General features: G+C 41.4%; 1 protein-coding gene across 1 annotated transcript in view; it reads right to left on the reverse strand.

The window, feature by feature from the left end:
• The window catches only part of KDM4C (lysine demethylase 4C), a 563,556-nt gene that overhangs the window by 267,183 nt on the left and 273,296 nt on the right, over positions 1 to 23,077 (reverse strand). The window contains exons 9-10 of the mRNA XM_075827279.1: positions 6,642 to 6,838; positions 2,646 to 2,884 (exon numbers count right to left, since the gene is read on the reverse strand). Of these exons, the coding sequence (XP_075683394.1) occupies positions 2,646 to 2,884; positions 6,642 to 6,838 (436 nt within the window). The remainder of the gene's footprint in view (positions 1 to 2,645; positions 2,885 to 6,641; positions 6,839 to 23,077) is intronic.

Here is a 23,077-nt window from a genome sequence, read left to right on the forward strand (position 1 = left end):
TCTATTTGAACTATATATATATAAATAAAAAAATATATAAAAAAAAAAGAAATTATATATATATATATATATATATATATATATATATATATATATATATAAAAAAGAACAAACGGGGTGTAGAAGCTGCACTGTAGCATGTGGTGGGTGCTATCCTTGGAGGAATCTGGACCAGAGACCCCAAACAAGTTCAACCACAATCCAAAAGAAGAGGCAGCACTCCAGTACTATAGAAAAATCCAAAATGTATTCACCCAATATACAGGCAACGTTTCACCTTCCCATCGAAGGCATTTTCAAGCTGTAAAAATGCCTTCAACAGGAAGGTGAAACATTTCCTGTATGTTGGGTGAATACATTTTGGATGTTTCTATACTACTGGAGTGCTGCCTCTTCTTTTGGATTGTGAGATTATAATATATATATATATATATATATATATATATATATATATATATATATATCTAATATAATCTCACAATCCAAAAGAAGAGGCAGCACTCCAGTAGTATAGAAACATCCAAAATGTATTCACCCATACCCACCCAAAATGTATTCACCCATATATATATATATATATATATATATATATATAGAGCTAGGTAGATGGAGCTAGGTAGATGGAGCTAGGTAGATGGAGCTAGGTAGATGGAGCTAGGTAGATGGAGCTAGGTAGATGGAGCTAGGTAGATGGAGCTAGGTAGATGGAGCTAGGTAGATGGAGCTAGGTAGATGGAGCTAGGTAGATGGAGCTAGGTAGATGGAGCTAGGTAGATGGAGCTAGGTAGATGGAGCTAGGTAGATGGAGCTAGGTAGATGGAGCTAGGTAGATGGAGCTAGGTAGATGGAGCTAGGTAGATGGAGCTAGGTAGATGGAGCTAGGTAGATGGAGCTAGGTAGATGGAGCTAGGTAGATGGAGCTAGGTAGATGGAGCTAGGTAGATGGAGCTAGGTAGATGGAGCTAGGTAGATGGAGCTAGGTAGATGGAGCTAGGTAGATGGAGCTAGGTAGATGGAGCTAGGTAGATAGAGCTAGGTAGATAGAGCTAGAAGCTCTCCTCCCTTTACCCTCTCTACCTTAAGGAATACCTCATCCCCAGTGTGATTGGGGTCCTGCATGCTCCTGGTGTCCTCCCTAACTTCCATGTTTGTTTCATAAGTCCCCCCAGAGAGGGCTGTCTTGTGTTTCCCGTTCAGGCAGGTCACAGCGCCAGGCCCAGGACTGGTGAGGGAGCTGGAGGTTCCTGAGCCACAGGAGTGTCCTAGTTTCCATGGTGATGGCACTCAAGAGCCGTGCATCATTGAACAGACGCTCTACAGGGAAGGGAAGGGAAGCTCTTAGTAGAACATCGCTGCAGGATTAAAAAAGGTGGAGCTTCAGGGGCCTCTTATAAGGGAGAGGGAGGATTGAGAAGGGGTAGGCTGCCTTGGCTACTATCTCCCTCTTCAGCTTTGAGTGGCAGATTATTATATGGGCACTTTGGCCGCCCAATCCACCTATATTGTAATCTGCCACTGGTATAGAGAGACAAGCAGAAAAGACAGATGTGGTTTCTCTGCATGCCTACACCCCTCTCTCACACAGGGAATGACTGTGACGTCACAGAGTTCCCTGGCAATGGTAGTTCCCTAGCTAGCGCACAAATACAGAAGCAGTGGCTTACTTTTGGTGACTCACGAGCAGTCAATATGAGTTTTTAATGACAATGAACTGCTTATTCAGTTCCCTGTCACAGTACAAGCACTGTTTGACCAGTACATTATTATATGCAATTTGAGGATTATGGAGCAATTACTGGGGTCAGATCACTGGGAGGTATAAAAGTGACCGTAAAAGTATTCAACAGCTGCCAGGGTGTGTAGTACAAGACTTAATATCTAAACGTGATCTCACAAACGTTGAATGTGAGATAGTTGTGGCTGCATGAAGCACTGTTATATTCCAGAGCAGTCGTTTTCAGAGAGTGGAGCATAAGACAAAAACACGGACTGAACACGATGCCTATGTTGGCAAACGGATATTAGAAGCAGAAGTTGAGCAGAGGGTTGTTAGACTTGTTAGCCAAAAATACATACAGCAGTGTAACGAACACTAAATCTAAATCAGGGATGAAGTCAGTTCGCAGCCTCATGACATACAGTACAATGTCAGACATTACAACGAACGAGAAAGGGTAAAAGGTGGTTCAACAAAGTATTATGTAGGTTCTCAATAAATTGGGCTTAAAGAGGGTGGATGTATATAGACACACACATTAACAGTGGGACAATGTCATACCCTTTATGATATGAGGATTTATTGTCTAAGTTTTCACCTTTTTGGCTTTTGTGTTTTTTCTTTCATTCCAAGGTGGTTACCATTACTGAAAAGCACCGTTTCTTAGATGTAAAAAGGCATGTACTGCACTTGTAAGTTTTATACGCTAAAAGCAAAGAGCACAGCAAATTATATAAGCTAGTTTGAAAAACAGAAACTATGTCTTCGGGGGTTTCATATTTTAAAACAGACTTTTTATAATCTAATTTTACAACTGAAAACCTTAATTTACTGCACTTCAAGCTTTACTACACAGGACACAAGGTTGGACACCGGAACTTTAACTACCTACAACTTATCAAAGAAACGTAATCAGTCCTTATCTCACCTGGGGCCTGGATATTATTCAATAAAAAGTGATCCGGATGCACTTCTCTAATGTTCTCCTCATCCCCTGAAGGCTCGTCTTTGTTTACTAGCTCTGAATTTTCTGCGGGTTTTTCATTGACCTTGAAACAATCTGTAGCAGCTTCAGTAGCTATGATTTCTGCCCCGACTACCATGGCTGATACTTTCTTGTCCTCCTGAGTCTTAAGCCTCCTAGAACGAGATGTGGTATGCTGAAGGCTGTAATGGAAGATACTGCTGTCAGATTAGAATGTCTGGCGTGGATAAGATAAAACAGCTTCTAATATAAACGCCTTTCACCTTAATAAAATAGCACAAAAATGTCATTTTTTTGTGTGCTGATAGTGTTTGGAATTTATTATGTTATAGATCACGGTCTGATTCGGGGACTTGCTAAGCCTCTATCAAAGTTCCTCAAGTTCTCAAAGGTTGGTATAAATAACCTTTGGGACTTTGCTATGACAAAAGGTGAGCGTGAATATAGCCAAGGAATATTAGATCAGAACTGACAGTACTTGTCAATGAGAGAGCATCTCAGTTAAAAGGAATATATTATGAAACCAATTTTGTTACAGCAAAGTATGCGATCATTATTTTTTTCAACATATTAAGTCCCTTTCCACCTGAATAATATTCTATGGCACACAACCCCTATGGAGATGCAGAATTCCGCAATGAAATCCGCAGATGTTATGTGTGTTGCGTTGCGGATTGCTTTCATGATCAGGACATTTCATCATTCTGGCTGGACCTATGTGTGTCGAGGTCTACAGCCAGACTGAGATGGAATGTTTTAAAAGACAGCAGGAAGTACTCTTCGCCTGAATCCGCAACGACTAATCCGCAGCATTTTACTTCACATTTTAGGCAAAGGCGCAACGGAATCTGCAACGCAGATTATGTGCGCCATTGATGCGGACAGTGTCTGCAGAATTCCGCCACGTGTGAACATTCCCTAAGGCTGGGTTCACACAGTTTTTTGCAGGAGGAAAATCTTCCGTTTGGACGTTTGAGGCAGATTTTCCTCTGTCTGCACACTGATTTTTGCAGCGTTTTTTGCCTGCGGTCATTGAGCATCGCGGGCATAAAACGCAGTGAAATACGCTTTCTCTGCCTTCCATTGATGTCAATGGGAGGTCAGAGGCTTAAACGCCCGAAGACAGGGCATGTCCTTTCTTTCTCCCGCTCGCGGGTAAAAACCGCCTCCCATTGAAATCAATGGGAGGTATTTTCGGCCGCATTTTGCGCCACTGTTTCCGCGACAAAAAACTCTGTGTGAACTTCCCCTAAGCATGCTTACATGACTAAATAGGATTTAATTTTAGGCAGAGAGTTTTCAACATGTGAATGTTGGGAAATCTGGTCCAGAGCGGCTAAATTCTCCACTTGTACCATGCACAAAACAAATTCAATAATAATACTAAGGTTTTGGTACCACATTTTTGCACATATTAAACATCTCCATCCATGAGATGCCTAGACCCTGATGGTTCTAGGGATGCACGATGCATCGAAACTTCGATACTGTTTCGATACTCTGCATCCCCAAACGGTTCGATACCGTTATTTCATGTATATCGATACTTATCTGTGCGCCCGCACAGCTCAGTATAGTAATACATGAATGTATAAGAGCGGGGCTGCGGCTGTGTAATAGTCATTGCCCCGCTCCTGACATGTGCGCGCCGTCAGGATGATTTGATGCGGCCGGCGCTGCACTAATGAGCGGCGGCACGGAAGACAGAACATGGCAGGCGGACTGCAAAACACCCCCCTGTTCTGTCCTCAGTGCCTGCGCCGCCGCTTATTCTAGTGCAGTGCCGGCCGCATCACCTCATGCTGACCGCACGTGCACTTACTGTCAGGAGTGGGGCAATGGCTGTATTACACAGCCACAGCCCCACTCTATAACGGCAGAGATCAAAGAAACCTCTCATCTCCGCCGTTATTCCCCTGAATGCTGTGATCAAAGCTGACTGCAGCATTCAAGAGGAAGTGAGAAGGGGGGATGCCCATGGATCGCGTCACAGAAATTCCTTGTGACGCAATTGAGGGACATACCATATATGGGCAGACAGCCCAAGGTCCATTGAAGGACCCCAGGGCTGTCATACCATATTTCCTATTGTTAGGGCATACTTAGATATGTCCTAACAACTGTCTGTATACTATGAGTACACAGGCTAATGTACTGGCATATAGATATATATCCGTACATTAAAGTTTAAAAATAAAGTAAAAACAAAGTAATATTAAATGAAAAAAAAAATACACATACACCTTTTTTACAATAAGGGTATGTGCACACACACACTAATTACGTCCGTAATTTACGGACGTATTTCGGCCGCAAGTCCCGGACCGAACACAGTGCAGGGAGCCGGGCTCCTAGCATCATACTTATGTACGATGCTAGGAGTCTCTGCCTCGCTGCAGGACAACTGTCCCGTACTGTAATCATGCTTTCAGTACGTGACAGTGGTCCTGCAGCGAAGCAGGGACTCCTAGCATCGTACATAAGTATGATGCTAGGACCCCGGCTCCCTGCACTGTGTTCGGTCCGGGACTTGCGGCCGAAATACGTCCGTCAATTACGGACGTAATTAGTGTGTGTGCACATACCCTAAACATTAAAATAAGTCTCAATACATAAAGTATTCACATATTGGGTATTGGCACGGCCGTAATAACCTGCACCACATGATGTGTACACTGTAAAAAAATAAAAATAAAAACTGCTTTCTATAACTTATTGTGGGGCACGAGGTGTGATGAATTTAACCTCCATGTGCCTCACATTAATAGTAATTAACCCCATCATGTACCTTACATATTAACCCATTATGACTGATAAACATGATGGGGTTAATTACTATTAATGTGAGGCACATGGAGTTTAAATTCATTATCACACCACGCGCCTCACATCAGAAAACGAAAGAACTTTTTTTTTTTTATTACTGTTGGCAAAGTATCGAATCGGTATCGAAATCGCAATACTAAACGAAGTATCGGTATTGAAGTCCAAATTCTGGTATCGTGACATCCCTATATGGTTCTATTCATCTCTTGGTTCTGTCAATTACTGACCTTCTCTGAATGATATCAAAAGTTCTAATATGACAAGATCTCTCCCATAATATCCCTATGACCACTACCTACCTTCCGCTTTACATCATCCACCCCCAATTTCATACTTAAGCGCTCCGCCACGTTACTCCTAAATATACAGTCATATGCTAAGTGTCTAATTCACACGAGCGTTGAACACCTCGGACGTGAAAAACGATAGTTTTTCACGGCTGAGGTGCCTCCGTGCTCGGCGCTGCGGGACGCGATGTCTTGGATTCCCTTTAGGTGAGAGTCTATGGAGGGATGTGTGAAAAGATAGGACATGTCATATTTTCCCACGGACCCTTCACACGGTCCGTTGAAACAACGGCAGTGTGAACGGCCACATTGAATTACATAGGTCCGTGGTACAGCCGCTGTTTCAACAGCCGTCACACGGACGTTTAACACGCTTGTGTGAATTAGGCCTTAGGCTGAGGAAGCAGTCAACTCCATAGCGAGCTTTCCCTGACTATTTAAGCGCCCTGCTGGCCCAGTGGCAGTGAATTCTACGGGCTCCGGGACTCCTTGTTTCCAGTCCCACGTCAGAAATGTGAGGCGATTCTAGTGAGATTTTATTTTTTTGGCCACGTCACCCAGCCGTATGTCTTGGAATGTTTTATAGTTCATTAAAAAAAATAATAATAATTAATCAAGATTATAATCAAAAGTTAGTCATAAAAGTGTTGTTTTTTTTTTTTTTTTGAGGAGGGCAGGGGCAAAATCGCCTAGCCCTACGTTTGGGCATTGAGTTTTGCAAACAAAAACATTACATATAAACCAGTAATAGCATTTTTTACACTGCATTTAACAAATACGTGAATAAGTATAGTTAAGAAACACAGAAATAATAGTTCAAATATACCCCTTTAAAGAATTCCTCCTTCTTCTTCTCCTTTTATTCATCCATGAATCCACTTCCGGTGTTGATTCAATGGTAGGTTTTGTGTGGTCAATAGTATAGATGTCTTTCCCTTTTTTCCAAATCTCATACTTCTCTGGCTGAAACGTTTTTACAAATATGTCCATTGATATTTTTACCATGTCACTGCTGCATGAACACTGCAAACAAAAAGATAGAAATACTAATTAAAATATCTACTTATTTAAAAGTGGAAATTCAGAAAAAGTCACCTATTAAAAGAACCTGGTTACTGGAATGGGGCAACTACTCAAGGCAGTACTAGGTGTCAGACCAGAAGCCAGCGTTAAAAAAAAAACGGACAGACTGACTGGACATGGATGAAAATTTAGAGACACCCTGATGCAAAATGGCCATGAAAAACTGACAGTTGATCAGTTTTAAATGGACATTTTTGTATCACGGTCGTGTGAATATAGCTTAAGTCTTTAGATCAGTATTCTGCTCTTTAAACTACAAGGCATTTCGGTATTTTTCTTTGATTTTTTATTTGTACAGTCATTAGTATTTTCCCCCATGTAGTAGATACAAATATCATACAGATGTATAATATAATACAGAATCCATTAAATTATGTGGTAAAACAAATTGAACTGTATGGATCTGATAAAACATGAATATGGCAAGTGTTCAAAAAAGAAAAAGAAAAAAAAGCATGCCCATACAAAAGAGAAAATGGAAATTTGGATATTTAGTTTCATTAGCAGCACTTTGGGGTAGGAAATGTACAGAACGAATAAGAATTTCAACTTTTTAAGTGTGAATGAGGCCTAAGTAAAATGAAAGCATTTAACCTGTTTAATTCTAGGTCTTGTTTAATAAACGGGTCTGTCAAAAGTTTATAAACGTAACCATAATTAAAACACTTCAGGCTTATTCACACCGTGGGGTTAAAGTGTGGTTTATTGCCATATTAACCCAAAATTGCTGCAAAATGCATTGGTCTTGAAGCGATTTCACAAAAACGCTATTTGACCGCACCATTTCAATAGCCCTAGCTGTAAACAAACTTAAAGCGGTCCTGTAAAAGCTTACTGATCAGTTGCAATATTAAAAGCGTTTCAGTGGACTATTTTTGCGTGGCATCAGAATTTTAAGTTTATCTAGCCCAATGGATACCAATTAGAAACATAGATCCAGTCCAGTTCATAAAATGTTGGAGTGGCACAGATATACAAGATTGCTTAGTAGCGTCAAGCAGTTTAGCTTAGGAGTGGACACTAAATGCCTCGTGTGCACACACACACACACACACACACACACACACACACACACACACACACACACACACACACACGACCCCATTTACTACATAGATATGACAAATGGCTGTTAGGGAATAAGTATGATGTGTGAAAATAAGACAGTGGGGTCATGAAGAAAAGCCCTTTAAGCAAGAGTCCCGATAAATAGCTTAATATTATAATTTTAGTATTAACATCTACAAGTAACCTATTCCATCAACTCCATGACAAAAATCCCCTTTAACCTGCGACGCCGTGGTGTAAATAAAGCTGTCCACAGGCATAACAATCAGAAATGCAGCTCTTCCACCTAAAGCCATCACACTTTCTAATATACTTGATTTTGGCTTTAAGACAGCTACGCAGCAGCAGAGTTTTAAAGAACACTAAATGTAAAAATTGCAGACAAAAAAAATGTAAAAGAATCCCAGAAATTATTCCCTAAAGGGGTAAGAACGCTCATTGCCGATCATTTGCCTGTGTAAACATGACAGAGATTAGCCAACAAACAAGCAAACACTCGTTTTTCTGCTTTTTGGATCTTTTACACAGCCTTAAAGGGGTTTTCCCACGAGGGACATTTGTGATATATGCACAGGATATCTCATAAATGTCAGATAGATGTGGGTCCCACATCTCTAGAACGGGGCCCCTAAACCCCGTTCTACCTCTGTGTGTCGACTGATTTCCGACCATAAAAGTGAAAACAGTGTATCTCGCTGAGCTACGCTGTTTTCGTAAGCCCCATAGAACTGAATGGCTGTTACGGAAACAGCATAGCTCGCATGCTACGCTGCTCCCGTAACTGCTATTCACTAATATGGGAGTTAAGAAAACAGCGTAGCTCGGCGAGCTACGCTGTTTTCGTAACTCCTGACCATAAAGTCAGGAAGTGACCGGGAGTCAGTGATAGCAGACAAAGCTAGAACGGGGTTTAGGGGGCCCCGTTATAGAGATCGGTGCGGGTCTCATTAGATGGGATCTATCTGACATTCATGACCTATCCTGTGGACATGTCATAAAACGTCCCTCGTGGGAAAACCCCTTTAGAAATAATAGTTTTTGATAGCACATCTTCCTGTGTAAATATGCGCCAATCTACTCGTTATATAGTTAATCAGCGTTCGCTATAGGCAGAAATCTGCCTGTATAAACCCAGCTTTAGTTTATTTTTCACCTTTAAACCTATTCGGCCTCATACCGCAATTAAAGCAGTAGTGATGTAATCGATGCGATATGCCATATTTTTTTTGTGATGAGAATAACCCTTTAACCCCTTCACACAAAATCACGTAACTGTACGTGATGAGGGTTAAGGGGAAGTATGGAGCGAGCTCACGGGCTGAGCTCGCTCCATACACAGCAGGTGACGGCTCCCTGCAACACCTTAAATGCCGCGATCAATCGCGACCGCAGAATTTAAAGTGTTAGAATCAGGGGGCGCCCCCTCAAACACACGATCGCGCCCCCCCCCCCTGCGGCACGATCGGCCGGTTACAACGGTTGCTATGGCAACCTGGGGGCCGAACAAAAGCCCCCAGGTCTGCCATCTTTGTACTCCTTTGAAGCTCTGCAACTGGCAGGGCTTTCAATTGAGACTGTCAGAATCACAATATACTGCAATACATTAGTATTGCAGTATGTCATGCAAGCGATCCAACGATCGCTGCTTCAAGTCTCCTAGGGGGAATAATAAAAAAAAGTAAAAAACAGTTAAATAAAGATTCTTGTTATGTTCCAAAAACAATAAAGTATTAAAAGTTCAAAAAACAACCCTTTTCACATTTTTCCCCTAAATCAATGTTAAAAAAAATAAAAGTTAACATAGCTGATATCGCCGTGTCCGTAAAAGTCAGAACTATCACAATATAGGGTTGTTTAACCCGCTCGGTGAATGCTGTAAAAAATATATATATAAAACACGCAAATTGCTCTTTTTTGGTCACCTTGGCGCTCCAAAAAAATGAAATAGAAAATGATAAAAAAGTCGCATATACCTCAAAACGGTATCCGTGAAAACTACAGCTCGCCCCGCAAAACTTAAGCTGTCACACCGCTAATTTGATGGAAAAATAAAAAAGTTATGGCTCTCAGAAGATTTTTTTCATTTAGCAAATGGTTTTATATTTTTTAAAAGTGGTAAAACATAAAACAAAACACATAAATTTGAGATATTGCCGTAATCGTATCAACCTGTAGAATAAGGTGAATATGTCGTTTTTACCGCCTGTTGGATGCCGTAAAAACAAAACCCCCCAAAATATGATGTAATTGCTGTTTTTTGCCCATTTCACCCCACAAATATATTTTTTTCAGCTTCCCAGTACAATATGCAGTACAATAAATGGTGCCATGAAAAACTACAACTTGTCCTGGAAAAAACAAGCCCTCGTATGGCGATATAGACGGAAAAATAAAAAAATTATAGCTTTTGAAATGTGGGGAGAAAAAAACAAAAGGGAAAATTTGAAAAAGGGCTGCATCCTGAAGGGGTTAATAATACATTATAAATTGTGTTTGTTGCACTTTGTATATAATTTGAAATCGGGTTGGGCGATTAATCAAATTAATTTGCCATTTCAAGCTATAACGATTCTGGATTTGCCTAGAATCGTGAAATCGTTACAGGCCCTGCCCCCATTTCAGGAGAGGAAAAAAAAAGCTTTATTAACAAGCAGACAAGCCGCACAGCGCATCTACTTTAATGAATGCCGACAATGAACAGGAGCAGGAGTGAGAGGACTGTGGTTTGCTAACTCTGTGTGTAACGGAGTCCAGACATTGTTTTATACGGAGTCCCGTTCTCCCGGGCAGCTTCTTAACCCATTCAATTCCTGCTGCATTTCAAGGATTAAGAAGCTATAGCAACCCTACAGCCACCCTATAGCTTCTTAAGGGTATGTGCACACGACCTATTTTCAGACGTAATGGAGGCATTTTACGTCTCGAATTACGTCTAAAAAGACGGCTCCAATACGTCTGCAAATATCTGCCCATTGCCTGCAATGGGTTTTACGATGTTCTGTGCAGACGAGGTGTAATTTTACGCATCACTGTCAAAAGACGGCGCTGTCAAAAGTGCAGGACACTTCTTGGGACTTTTTGGAGCAGTTTTTCATTGACTCCAACGAAGAACAGCTACAATTACGTCCGTAAAAGACGCAGCGAAAAACGCGGGTACATGCAAAAACGTCTGAAATTCAGAAGCCGTTTTCTCCTTGTTTACTAGCAATGTACCATAAATACCATATTCTTGGTATTTTTTTTTTCAGTTTAACAAAAATCTGAAAAATCGAGATTCAATTCGAAAATCGTCCATAGTGTTGAAAAAAATCTAGATTCTATTTTTTGGCAAAATCACCCAGCCCTAATATGAGATACTAAAAGTACCTGTCTCTTGTTGCATTGCATAGCACAGCACCCATTCAAATGATAACCAGTTACAATACTCATTCTCCTTAAGTCCGGTAGAGCAGTAGCCGCCCTTTGTAACAGCTCTGGCTTAGAGGGAGCGTCCCAACCAAATAATCTTACCTATGATCGCCTTATGCCCCATTGAAGGAACACTAAACAGAAAATTCACAAAAAAAATGTGAAAAGTCAGAGCAATTCCTCTCTAAGGGTATGTTCACACGCAGACGCAAAATACGTCTGAAATTAGGCAGCTGTTTTCAGGCGAAAACAGCTCCTGAATTTCAGATGTTTTTGCATGTACTTGCGGCGTCTTTTAAGGGCGTAATTGGAGCTGTTCTTCATTGGAGTCAATGAAAAACGGCTCCAATAACGTCCCAAGAAGTATCCTGCACTTCATTGATGCGGGCGTATTTTTACGCGCCGTCTTTTGACAGCGATGCGTAAAATTACACCTCATCTGAACAGAACATCGTAAGACCCATTGCAAGCAATGGGCAGATGTTTTGGAGCCGTCTTTTCAGGCATAATTCAAGGCGTAAAACGCCTCCATTACGTCTGAAAGTAGGTCGTGTGCACATACCCTTAGGCTGAGTTCACATAGGACGGAAACGCTGCGTAAAGTTACACTGCGCATGCGCCCTGTTGGCCCTGTTGGCCAAACTGTTACCGCTGGGGAAAACTGCAGAATTTTGCTGGCAGGCCGGCCTCCTGGGATGACGTTTCATCCCAGGGGAACCCTGCAGCGTGATTGGCTGCGTCGGTCACATGGGATGAAAGGTCATCCCAGGAGACGGGCCTGAAGGAAGAAACAGACTTCTGGGTAAGTATAAGATTTTCTCTTCTCTGAGTTGCTTTTTTTGTGGTGCATTTACTGCGAATGCGCCACAAGAAACGCAACTGCTGTTTTACCTCGCTATTGTATTCAATGGGGAAAACACGCAATAAATAAGCAGCGTTTACACTAATACAATTCTGCACCATATGTGTTTTTTCAGCTCAGTATTTACGCAGCGTGTGAATGAGATTTGTTTTCGCTCATCCACTTTGCTGCTACTATATTATGCTGCGTATTTTCGGCAACAATGTCCGTTGCGGAAAATCCGCAGTATTTATGCAACATGTGAACTGCCCCTTAATCTTCTCTTTTTCATTTGACCCTATCCTGTCTCAAATTGGAATTAATACTAAGAAATATATAACAAATTCTGTGACCTAGAAATTAGCCACCCCCCACCTCTATCTTTAAGCAATTCTGTGTCGGTCTGCAAGACAACTGGCTGTAGCAGGAACCTCCCCCCTCTGCAATAGGACACCGCTTAGCTAAGCCCCGCTCTCTCAGCCATTTACCAACAAAAAAATGGAACAGATCAGAAGGAAATTCTGCAAGATTTCTATAAGACTGTTTGCTTAAAGAACATGCAGATGATCCTGCAGACTGAAAAACACTGGGGGAAAGTTTTCTTCCAGTTAATTTTTATAATTCATTTTTGGGTTTAGTGTTCCTTTAAATCTAGTGCCTTTGAAAGACAAATATCAATGTAATAGAGGTACAGGTATGCTACTTGATGGGAATATTTATGAATATTTGCTGAAATTGTGACATGCGCTCTAGTTCTGCTTACATTGAAGGAAACAAAATGCATAATGCAGCTTGTGACCCAGTATATCAGGACTTTGCAATGTTATTATAATTATGAAAGACGCTAATGTTTTCCCTTGATTATTCCATCTGAATTATTATTCTGGGCCACACGGTCTATGGACTGTTTTCATGCTACGTTCAGGCAGAAGGAAAAAAGCATAGCAGTCTATCCACAATAATATAATAGACCTCCATGGAGCGATTTTATTTACATGTATGGATGTCTGACAAATTTAGGCTGTGCACTGCTAGTGAGGGTAGAAAACAATGTGGGTTATATTGAAAAATATTAAACTTCCAATATCATGTAGAATGTTTAGGTGGAGGGACAAATAAAATATTTATTTACATGTGCAGCCATCGACCCGGCTGGTAGATGAGACTAGTGCCACTTCATAGACTTCTTGGGGATAGTGGATGTTGCATACATCCCTTTTCAATTTAGTTAGCACTGACTGACAGCTCATAAAAGACATCATAGAAAATTATGGAGTGAAACAGAACTGCCAAGCAATTTACCACTTTCAATTTCGTATCAAAACTCTTTTACCCCCATCTCTTTGGAGCCACTTTTAATTTTAGTTTTTTAACTCCTTTTTAAAAGCCATAACTTTTTAATTTTTCCGTCCTTGGAGCTCTCGGAGGGACGGATTTCTGCGGGACAAGCTTTAATTTTTATTAATACCATTTTGGGGGACATACAACTTTTAAGTTCTTTTAAAAAAAAATAATAATTTTTACAACATTCAGGGATAAATAACATTATATTGTAATAGTTCAGATCATTATGGATGTGGTGATAATAATTAGTTGTTTTTTTTTATTATTAACACGTATTTAGGGAAAAAAATAGAATTTTTGGGACTTGAACATGCACAATACACTGCAATACTTATGTACTGTGCATTTTGCATCGTCCTTTTAAGCCCTGCAAGGGGAGGACCACCATGGTAGATCTGCAATGAGAACCCATTGGCACCCCGCCATCATGTTACGATGGGAGTGATGGGGTAACAGAGGGGGCCCTCCCCTTAATGACTTAGATGTCGCGATCGCTATTAATCATGACATCTATTCGCTATTAATCCTGGCCGTTAGAGCAGGGCTTCAGCTGTAATTTACAGCTGACACCCACTCTGTATGTATCAGCCTCAAATGTCGGTAAGGGGGTAAAAGAGAACCTCTCACTTTGAAAGCATGGTAAAACAATTCCTTAAATGTGATCCCCTGATAAATGTAATGTAATGTCATACACTAATCAGCTGGGGGAGGGGTGTTTGTATGTATGAAATGCTTATAGTTGTACTTCAGTATACCATCTGACAAAGATGTAAAAAACTGAAGCAGCAAACTTTGAAAACCAAAATTTGTGTCCGTCTCCAAAATTTGGGTCGAGGACTGTAGGTGACCAAAACTGTGAACACACTAGAGGAAATGTATAAACTTTTCTACCCCAGTTTTCTGGCTGGGGTAGCTCTCACATCAAGTTTATTTACCCCTTAACGACCGCCCACCGTCTTTTGACGGCAGGCGGTGCAGGTACTCAGTCTACAGCGACGTCTTTTGGCGGCACCCTGTTGAAGATGGCTGTAAGTATCAGGTCCGGTTCTTAGTGCAGCCATCAGGACCGGCCGATTTCATTCGAACATCATGTGACCGCTGTGAAAGCCAATCACAGCGATCACATGCTGTTACTGTATACGGGGAGTGTCTAAATGACAGCTCCTGCTCTAAGAACGAGCTGTTGCTACCAGTCTGTTCTTAGAGCTGTGATCAGGAGCAAATAGCATTGGTTCCTGATCTTAGTGTTCGCTATGATAGCCAATCATAGTGATCACTACAGTAAAATAAAAGTAAAAATATTTAACTTTTTCTCCTCACTCTGTTCTAGCTGTGGAGAGAAGCAGATACCAGTGTTAGTGTCCTATCATAAAATCACTTGTGTCCCTCACACAGTTACAAAAATACACCCTTGGGTGGGTGGGCGGGGACAGCAAAATCTTAACTGGCACGGGGGGGGGGGGGTCGAGTGGGGGCTCATTTGAAAGCTCTTTTCAATACGAAAACAATGGCGCTATCGATTTTGAGATTCTGAAACTCACAAGCGACTACCGAAATGTGTACACATGAAATCATGTTATAATCGTAGACAGGGTCCATTTTGTATCGCCGAGACCGATTGTAATAATACGTAATTTAAAAAGTCACCTTGATGTGACATTCCCAAGCTCGCTCTCACACACACACACACACACACACACACACACACACACACACGCGCCCACACACATTCAGGATTTTACCCGCGCTGAACATTTTGGGTAATGCGAACACCGGCGGTAGCCGATAGTGGAGATAACTTTAAAGATAAATATCTCAGCGAAAAAAATCCTATCTCAAAATCTATTGCGGCATTGTTTTCGTATTGAAAAGAGCCCCCACTTGACCCCCCCCCCCGTGTCATTTAAGATTTTGCTGGCCGCCCCCAAGGGGGTGATGGTGTTTTGTTTTTTTGCGTTAACTGGTAGATTTTATAACCCCATCAAATTTATATATAAAAGTATATTTACTGTATATACTTGGGGTCTGTCAAATATATTCAGTTTAAGGGATGCTGATGTCGTAGGGTGCTGGTTTGGGCTTGGGTTTATTGTTTTGTGTTAGGTAGAGGGTTTAGCTTTGATTAAAAAAAAAAACTGAAAAAAAAACTTTAATTCCTTTAGTGTTCTTAGTTGATAAAAAAAAACCTTAAACTGCTAGTTAAATTTATTATTTGCCGTTTAGACTGCATAATCATTATGGCTGCCAGAAGATACAGTGTTGAGGAAGCCTATCAGATGCTAATATTCAGATACGGATTCAGCATCTGACGTTGACATTTAACTGGACAGCGAAAGTGTCGCTTCAAGGGATTCTATTGAAATGAGACCCAGTACCAGTGATATGGGAGACGAAGCAGTTGCCACAACGTCCATTCAAAGTGAAGCCACTGAAATTGCTCAACCCCACCAAGAAGATTTAGTGTGGGAACCCAAAAGTTTATTTACTCCCACTACAAATATCTTTATTGCTACTCCTGGCATAAATCCCAATGTCAGTAATTTTCACCACTAAATTATTTTAAAAATGTTATTACGGACCAAGTTTTGGAACATATTGTGCAGGAAACAAATGTGTATGCCAGCAGTACATTGCAAACAAGCCTTCGTCTCTTTATGCCAGGTTGTGGAATCCCAAAAATGAAACCGAAATAAAAAAAATCTGCGCCTCACCCTTAACATCGGAATCATAAAAAAAAACCTCTATTATGTCATATTGGGCATCAAGCCCTATACATGACACCCCCATTTTTTTCTGGCATTATGTCCCGCAGCAGGTACGAAATACTTATGCGATTTCCCAACTTTAGTGACAACCTACAGGCACCCCCTTCCAGCGACAGAAGCCGTGACCGGTTGTATAAATTTGTTAAATTTTCTTAATTCCTCCTTTTTAGGAGCATATATCCCTGGACAAAATGTAGCAGTGGATGAATCTCTAAATTTCAAAGGGCATCTCTCATTCCGCCAATTCATACCATCAAAAAGTGCAAAGTACGGGGTAAAGTTCTATAAGTTATGTGAAAGCACTACTGGCTACACGTGTGCGATCTGCGAGGGTAAAGTCAGTGAATTGAATCCACCAGGGTGCCCTCCAAATATTGGTACCACTTGTAAGATCGTGTGGGATTTAATGGGCCCTTTCATACACAAGTGGTATCATGTATACACTGACAGCTTTTATACCAGTGTACCATTGTTTAGTGCCCTGCAAGGTGCCAACCCCGGAGCCTGTGGTACAATACGGAGGAATTGCAAAGGTTTCCCATGTCAACTTGTAAATAAAAAAACTACCAAAAGAGGAGTCATGCACTTTTCAAATTGAGAAGTCGCTGGCTTTAAAAGGACGTCTACATGATCAGCACTACCCATACAAATGCAACAGCAACTGTTAGAGAACGTGGGGCCTCTGCAGATAGACAAAAGCCTGTGTGTCATCGGTTATAACAAATTCATGGATCGGGTAAATTTGTGCAACCAGATGTTACAACCTTATCTGGTTAAAAGAAAAACCAGAACGTGGTATAAGAAAGTGGCAATATACCTCATCCAGGTTGCAATGCACAATGCATTTGTCCTGTACAAAAAATCAGCGGGCAGGGCGACATTCTTTGAATTTCAGGAGAAAGTGATTGAAGATCTCCTATTTCAATCTGCAGACCAGAGCGTAGTCCATGAGTCAGAGGATGTACGCCGACTTGTTGAAAAACATTTTTTACACCTCATCCATTCAACACCGAACCAAAAATACCCCAAAAAAAGGTGCCGGGTCTGCAGCAAACGAGGACAGCGAAGTGAGTCACGATATTGGATATATTACCCTGGTCTATGCATAAGTCCCTGTTTTGAAATATATCATACCGTCACATATTCCAAATTTTTTTGGGGTGAATTGTAAGGTAAAATGCAGGATTTATTTAGGATTTTATTTTTCTGTACATCACTTTTTTCTTTTAGGGAAGCAGCGTCGCTGTATATTTAGGAGAGGCAAACATTTAGGGTTCTTTTAGGAATTTCTGTTTTTATTACTTGCTTTTGGGAGGGAGGGAAATCTACTTTTCTAGATTGAGTCATTTTGGGATATAACCCAGTTATATAAAGTGGAATAGGGCCTGAAATTCATTCAAGATAAAATTGTGCCCTGAAAGCTTTATTTTTTTATTTTCCGTTAGGACTATGTCCTGCCATAAATAGCTGTTACTGACTGGGGATACGGCATAATTTTTCTTTTTATTCTGAGGATTTCTAATAAGCGAGCTGTTCCTTATCAATACACTATGGGCTTTATTACAGTTTTGTTCGGGTTTTTGGTGGACCTCTTACACCCGACAATACTTCTAGAAATACCGACATTAATTTGGAGAGTAGTGGTTCTATACTGTCCCTCTAGACCAGGGGTCTCAAACTCGGCCGGGTAAGTGGGCCGCATATAGAAAAAATGGGAAGTTGACGGACCGCATTACTTTCAAATTTGATACAATACAAAATTATTGTTAATCAATTAGTTATTTGAACTACTATAACACTATATTACTAGAATAATAATACTACATTACTATAATAATAGCGCTAGGTTTAAAATTTGAGATATTTCTCTACGTGCTTATTTCAACAATCCAGCTTTCCAGTTTAAGTGTCGCTAAATGCAGTCCGGCGGCTCAGTTAGCACACATGTCAAGATTGGGCAGCCCCTTTTTAGATAGTGCCGCAGTGCCCTCTGTGGATGCTGCCGCAGTGCCCTCTGTGGATAATGCAACACACCCCTAGATAAGGCCACAGTGCCCTCTGTAGATAAGGCCACAGTGCCCTCTGTAGATAAGGCCACAGTGCCCTCTGTAAATAAGGCCACAGTGCCCTCTGTAGATAATGCAACACACCCCTAGATAATGCCAGTGTCCTCTTCAGATAACGCCACAGTGCCCTCTGTAGAGGCTGCCACAGTGCCCTCTGTAGAGGCTGCCCCAGTGCCCTCTGTAGAGGCTGCCCCAGTGCCCTCTGTAGAGGCTGCCCCAGTGATGTCAGGGGCTTGCCCAGAGCTGGAGTCCCAGGCAGAGCGCTAGTAGGCTCTTCCTGGGACTCCAGCTGTGCTCCTGACATCACTGGGACTCCTGCTCTGGGGAAGCCCCTGACATCATTGTCGATGTATGGACAGCGATTTCAGAGGCTTCCCCAGAGTCCCGAAGCAGAGCCGATAATAGCGCTCTGCCCGGGACTCCGCTCTGGGGAAGACCCAGACACACTGTGGAATTCCCTGACATCGCTGCCCATATATGGACAGTGTGTCTGGGTCTTCCCCAGAGCGGAGTCCCGGGCAGAGCGCTATTATCGGCTCTGCTCCGGGACACTGTGGAATTCCCTGACATCGCTGCCCATATATGGACAGTGTCCCGGAGCAGAGCTGACACCAGAGCTCTGCTCGGGACTCCGGCTCTGGGGAAGCCCCAGACATCGCTGTTCATATGTGGACAGCGATGTCAGGGAATTCCACAGAGTCCAGGAGCAGAGCCGACGCCAGCACTCTGCTCCGCTCTGGGCAAGACCCTGACACACTGTCCATATATGGGCAGCGATGTCAGGGAATTCCACAGAGTCCCGGAGCAGAGCCTGTACTAGCGCTCTGCCCGGGACTCCGGCTCTGGGGAAGCCCCAGACATCGCTGTTCATATGTGGACAGCGATGTCTGGGAATTCCACAGAGTCCCGGAGCAGAGCCGACACCAGCGCTCTGCTCGGGACTCCGGCTCTGGGGAAGCCCCAGACATCGCTGTTCATATGTGGACAGCGATGTCAGGGAATTCCAGAGTCTCAGAGCAGAGCCGATACTAGCGGCTCTGTGTCCTGCGGGCCGCAGATGACAGCCCCAGGGGCCGCATGCGGCCCGCGGGCCGCGTGCTTGAGACCCCTGCTCTAGACCGTGTTGGACACTGCCCCTTCATATATTTTGCAGGTGATTGGTTGTTTTGTGCACATTTCAGTTCCTATATTGCCGGGCAGGGGCCTGTTATGGTGTACCGCGTCACTTGGCACATTCGTCCCTTATATAGGGATTGATGGAGTTAAAGAGATGTTGTACAACCAGTCACTTTGAATAATAAAGTCATTACAGCCCTACAAGTGCTCTTTCATCCTGTGAACACACTCGAATTTTCCACATAGCTGGATACATTTTTTTTTTATTTATTGCCTTTTTCCTCCAACAGTTTAATTATTTTTCCCACTCTAACTTACTATATATCAGAGCGGGTTGATATACATAATGTCTATGGACTGACATGATTTCAGGACAGCTGCTTTGTTAGCACGACATAGTCATAGGGTGTAGAAACTGTTAGGGACATATATTTCTCAATCTAGAAAAGTAGAATCCTCTCCTTTCCAAAAAAAGTTATAAAAACATTAAATCCATTTCACTCCTCCTTCTGTTTGTCCCTCAATGATGAGTATGTGGCATATTTCTACACAAAGTCATACAATAGTAATACGTTTAAGGCATACTTCACCAGTTTCATGCACTGTGTATGATAAATATGTTCTAAAAATGAACTATTTGAGGGGAAGCAAATTTAAAAAAAAATGTTTTCATCTGCTTTGCAATAATGCATGCAAAAACTGTGGGGTCGACATACTTACTTCACCCCTAGATGAATACCTTAAGGGATCTAGTTTTCAAAATGGGGTCATATATGGGGGGTTTCTATCATTTTGGCAGCTCAGTGCCTCTATAAATGTGTAATGGTGCCTGAAACATTCAAGCAAAATGTGTTTCCTGAAAACCTACGGGTGCTTCCTGCCTTCTGGGCCCTGCTGTGTGCCCAAGAAACACATTAGGGCCACAATGGGGATATTTTTGAACACAGGAGAAACAGGGAGATCCATTTTGTTGTGCATTTTCTTATTCTCATGTCAGCTGTACAAGAAATCTGTCCTTAAAATGACACATTTGTGAAAAAAAGTGATTTATTTTTTTTCACCTGCTTTGCATTAGTTCCTGGAAAAACTGTGGGGCCAAAATACTCATTACACCCCTAGATGGATACCTTAAGGGGCCTAGTTTTCAAAACGGGGTCATTTATGGAGTTATTTTTATCATTCTGACACCTATGAGCCTCTTCAAACTTGGCTTGGTGCAGGAAAGCAAAATGTACGTCAAAATAGATTTGTAAATTTCCTATAGAACTCAGAAATGTAAAAGAAAAAAATCGAAAGTGCTGCAAAAAATAAAGTAAAGAGCTGGAAATATATATTTGCTGAAATATTTGTACAGTTTGTATGTACAAACAGTTTGTACAAACAGTTTGAATGTGGCCTCATGTCCAGGTGAACTTTAACCTGGACCACCAGGACTACCAGGACTAGCGTGATGATGTCTACTAATTGGTAGCGAGCTCCTCCTCTGCTTGCTCGTGGAAGCTCTGCAATTGCAGCCCATTCCATGCGGACGCCGGTAACAGGGCACTGCCATGACACTTCCGGTGTCCGCAGCTGGAAGTACGTCACTCGCCCTTGCCAGAAGTGATGTACGCGTGCGTTCCTACTGTGGAACGTATGCTATGAGCATTGGAAGGACTCCTGTTCATAGGAAGAGCGCACGGCTGGGCAGCTGAGGGAGGACGGGAGCCGGCACATTTTTCACCTCAGCTTTACCCGAAGGCGCAGGAGAGGTGAGTGGGGTCCCAAATTCGTGGAAGATGGGAGCAGTAATTAAAGTGGAGGTGAGGCACGACCACTCACTGCCTGGTCATTTATTTTTTTAAATAAGCTAACCGACTAACAGCCCAGCCCGCATCAACCTCTTGATGCCCAATAGGGACAAGAAAATACACTGAGGAGGAAGGCAGGGAAGGGCTATTTAACCCCTTGTGTGGTTTCCTGTCCCAATTAGAGGCGAAGCGGTCATGGAGGGCAAGTGAGAAATTGAGTTTGAATAAAGAAACATTAAGAACACAAAAGTACCTGTAATATATTACCTTCCAAAAGATATAAAAAAAAGTCTTCTGGGTCGCCCAATAGAGTCATAGATTATGTCCTTTTAATACAGAATAGTGGAACACATTGATTTTTTTCTTACAAAAAATATGTCAAAATGGCTTCTTATTTGAAAGATTCTAGTGAGCTTAATTAGGAAAAAAAAAATATGGAAGTTATATGCACACTGTATCTTGGAATCAGCTGCTGTTAATTTGCTATACAAATGATTCCATAAGAAAAGGTGTTGCGGGCAGTATCATTTTTTTTATGGATAACTATGGAACAATAGCGACTGAACAGAAAGTGTTTATTATAAAACTTCTACAATTTTCTTGGAAATTTTCTTTGAGTCAATTATTTTTGGTATGACAGCTATTTCTAATTACAGCTAAACCGTAAGTCATTGGGGGCTAAATACGTCCCCAGTTAAGCTAATATTTTCATGGCGCAATAGAAGGAAATATATATTAATTGCGAGATTCATAAAAGTGAAGGTCGTCTATTGTCTGCGAAAAGATATAAAAGAAGATTGCCTGTTCAGTTGGAGTGATACTGAAATTGACTTACAAAAATGGTTTTGGAATTTCTATCAAAATTATTGGAATATGTTTTTTACATGCAAGTTCTGTCATTAGGAGGTAAACTTACTAGATTTGGCCATATTTAAAAGGGAGGATATTTTAAAGGCAAACTTTAAGCCCACCGATAAAAATGGATATATTAAAAAGGAAAGCTGTCATTATGCAGTGTGGGTAAAGATTATCCCAAAAGACCAGATTCAGAGAACTAAAAGGAACTGTACTAAACAGAAAGATTTTCTAGAACAAACAGATATATTAAAAGGAGAAATTTATTGCGAAAGGGTAAAGTCCACTCAAAACTGGATAAGCAAAAGAAAATGGCACTGCTAATACGAAGAAGTAAATCAAATAAAAAACAAAAATATACAAAATATAAATTTTTTAGTACTAAAAAATGCCAGTGTTAAGATTATAGCAAAGAAACATTAGGGAATATTAAAAAGCGATCCTGTATTGGGAAAAGTGATAGGGCCTAACCCTGTTTTTCAGTATAAATGTTCCCCCAATATGACTTATTAGTACACAGTCACATCTCTGCTATTTTGCGGACAACATTTGATCATTAGCAATGTGAAAAACCAAATTAGACAATCCGATTTATATAACGAATGTTGGAATTTTAAGTCCTTTTCAAGGGAAATTAAAGTTAAGGATAACATTACATGTGAACATACAGCGTACCCATGTGGTCTCCAGTACCTTGTGAGAACGCTACATAAATTCAAGATTAGATATACAATATCCGTATTCGATAAGTAACGCAGTGTGTCATAACATTTAAAAAATTCCATGGCTACTCCTCAAAAGGATTGAAATGTAGAAGTGGATAATTTATGAGCTATTCATGGAGAGGAGCAAATTAGAAAAAAAAGAAATTAGTAAAAAAAGAAATGAAATGGATGTTTAACCTCTTCACGCTCTGCGCCGCAACT

Source organism: Rhinoderma darwinii, chromosome 1 (assembly GCF_050947455.1).
Source record: "Rhinoderma darwinii isolate aRhiDar2 chromosome 1, aRhiDar2.hap1, whole genome shotgun sequence".
Lineage (NCBI taxonomy): Eukaryota > Metazoa > Chordata > Amphibia > Anura > Rhinodermatidae > Rhinoderma > Rhinoderma darwinii.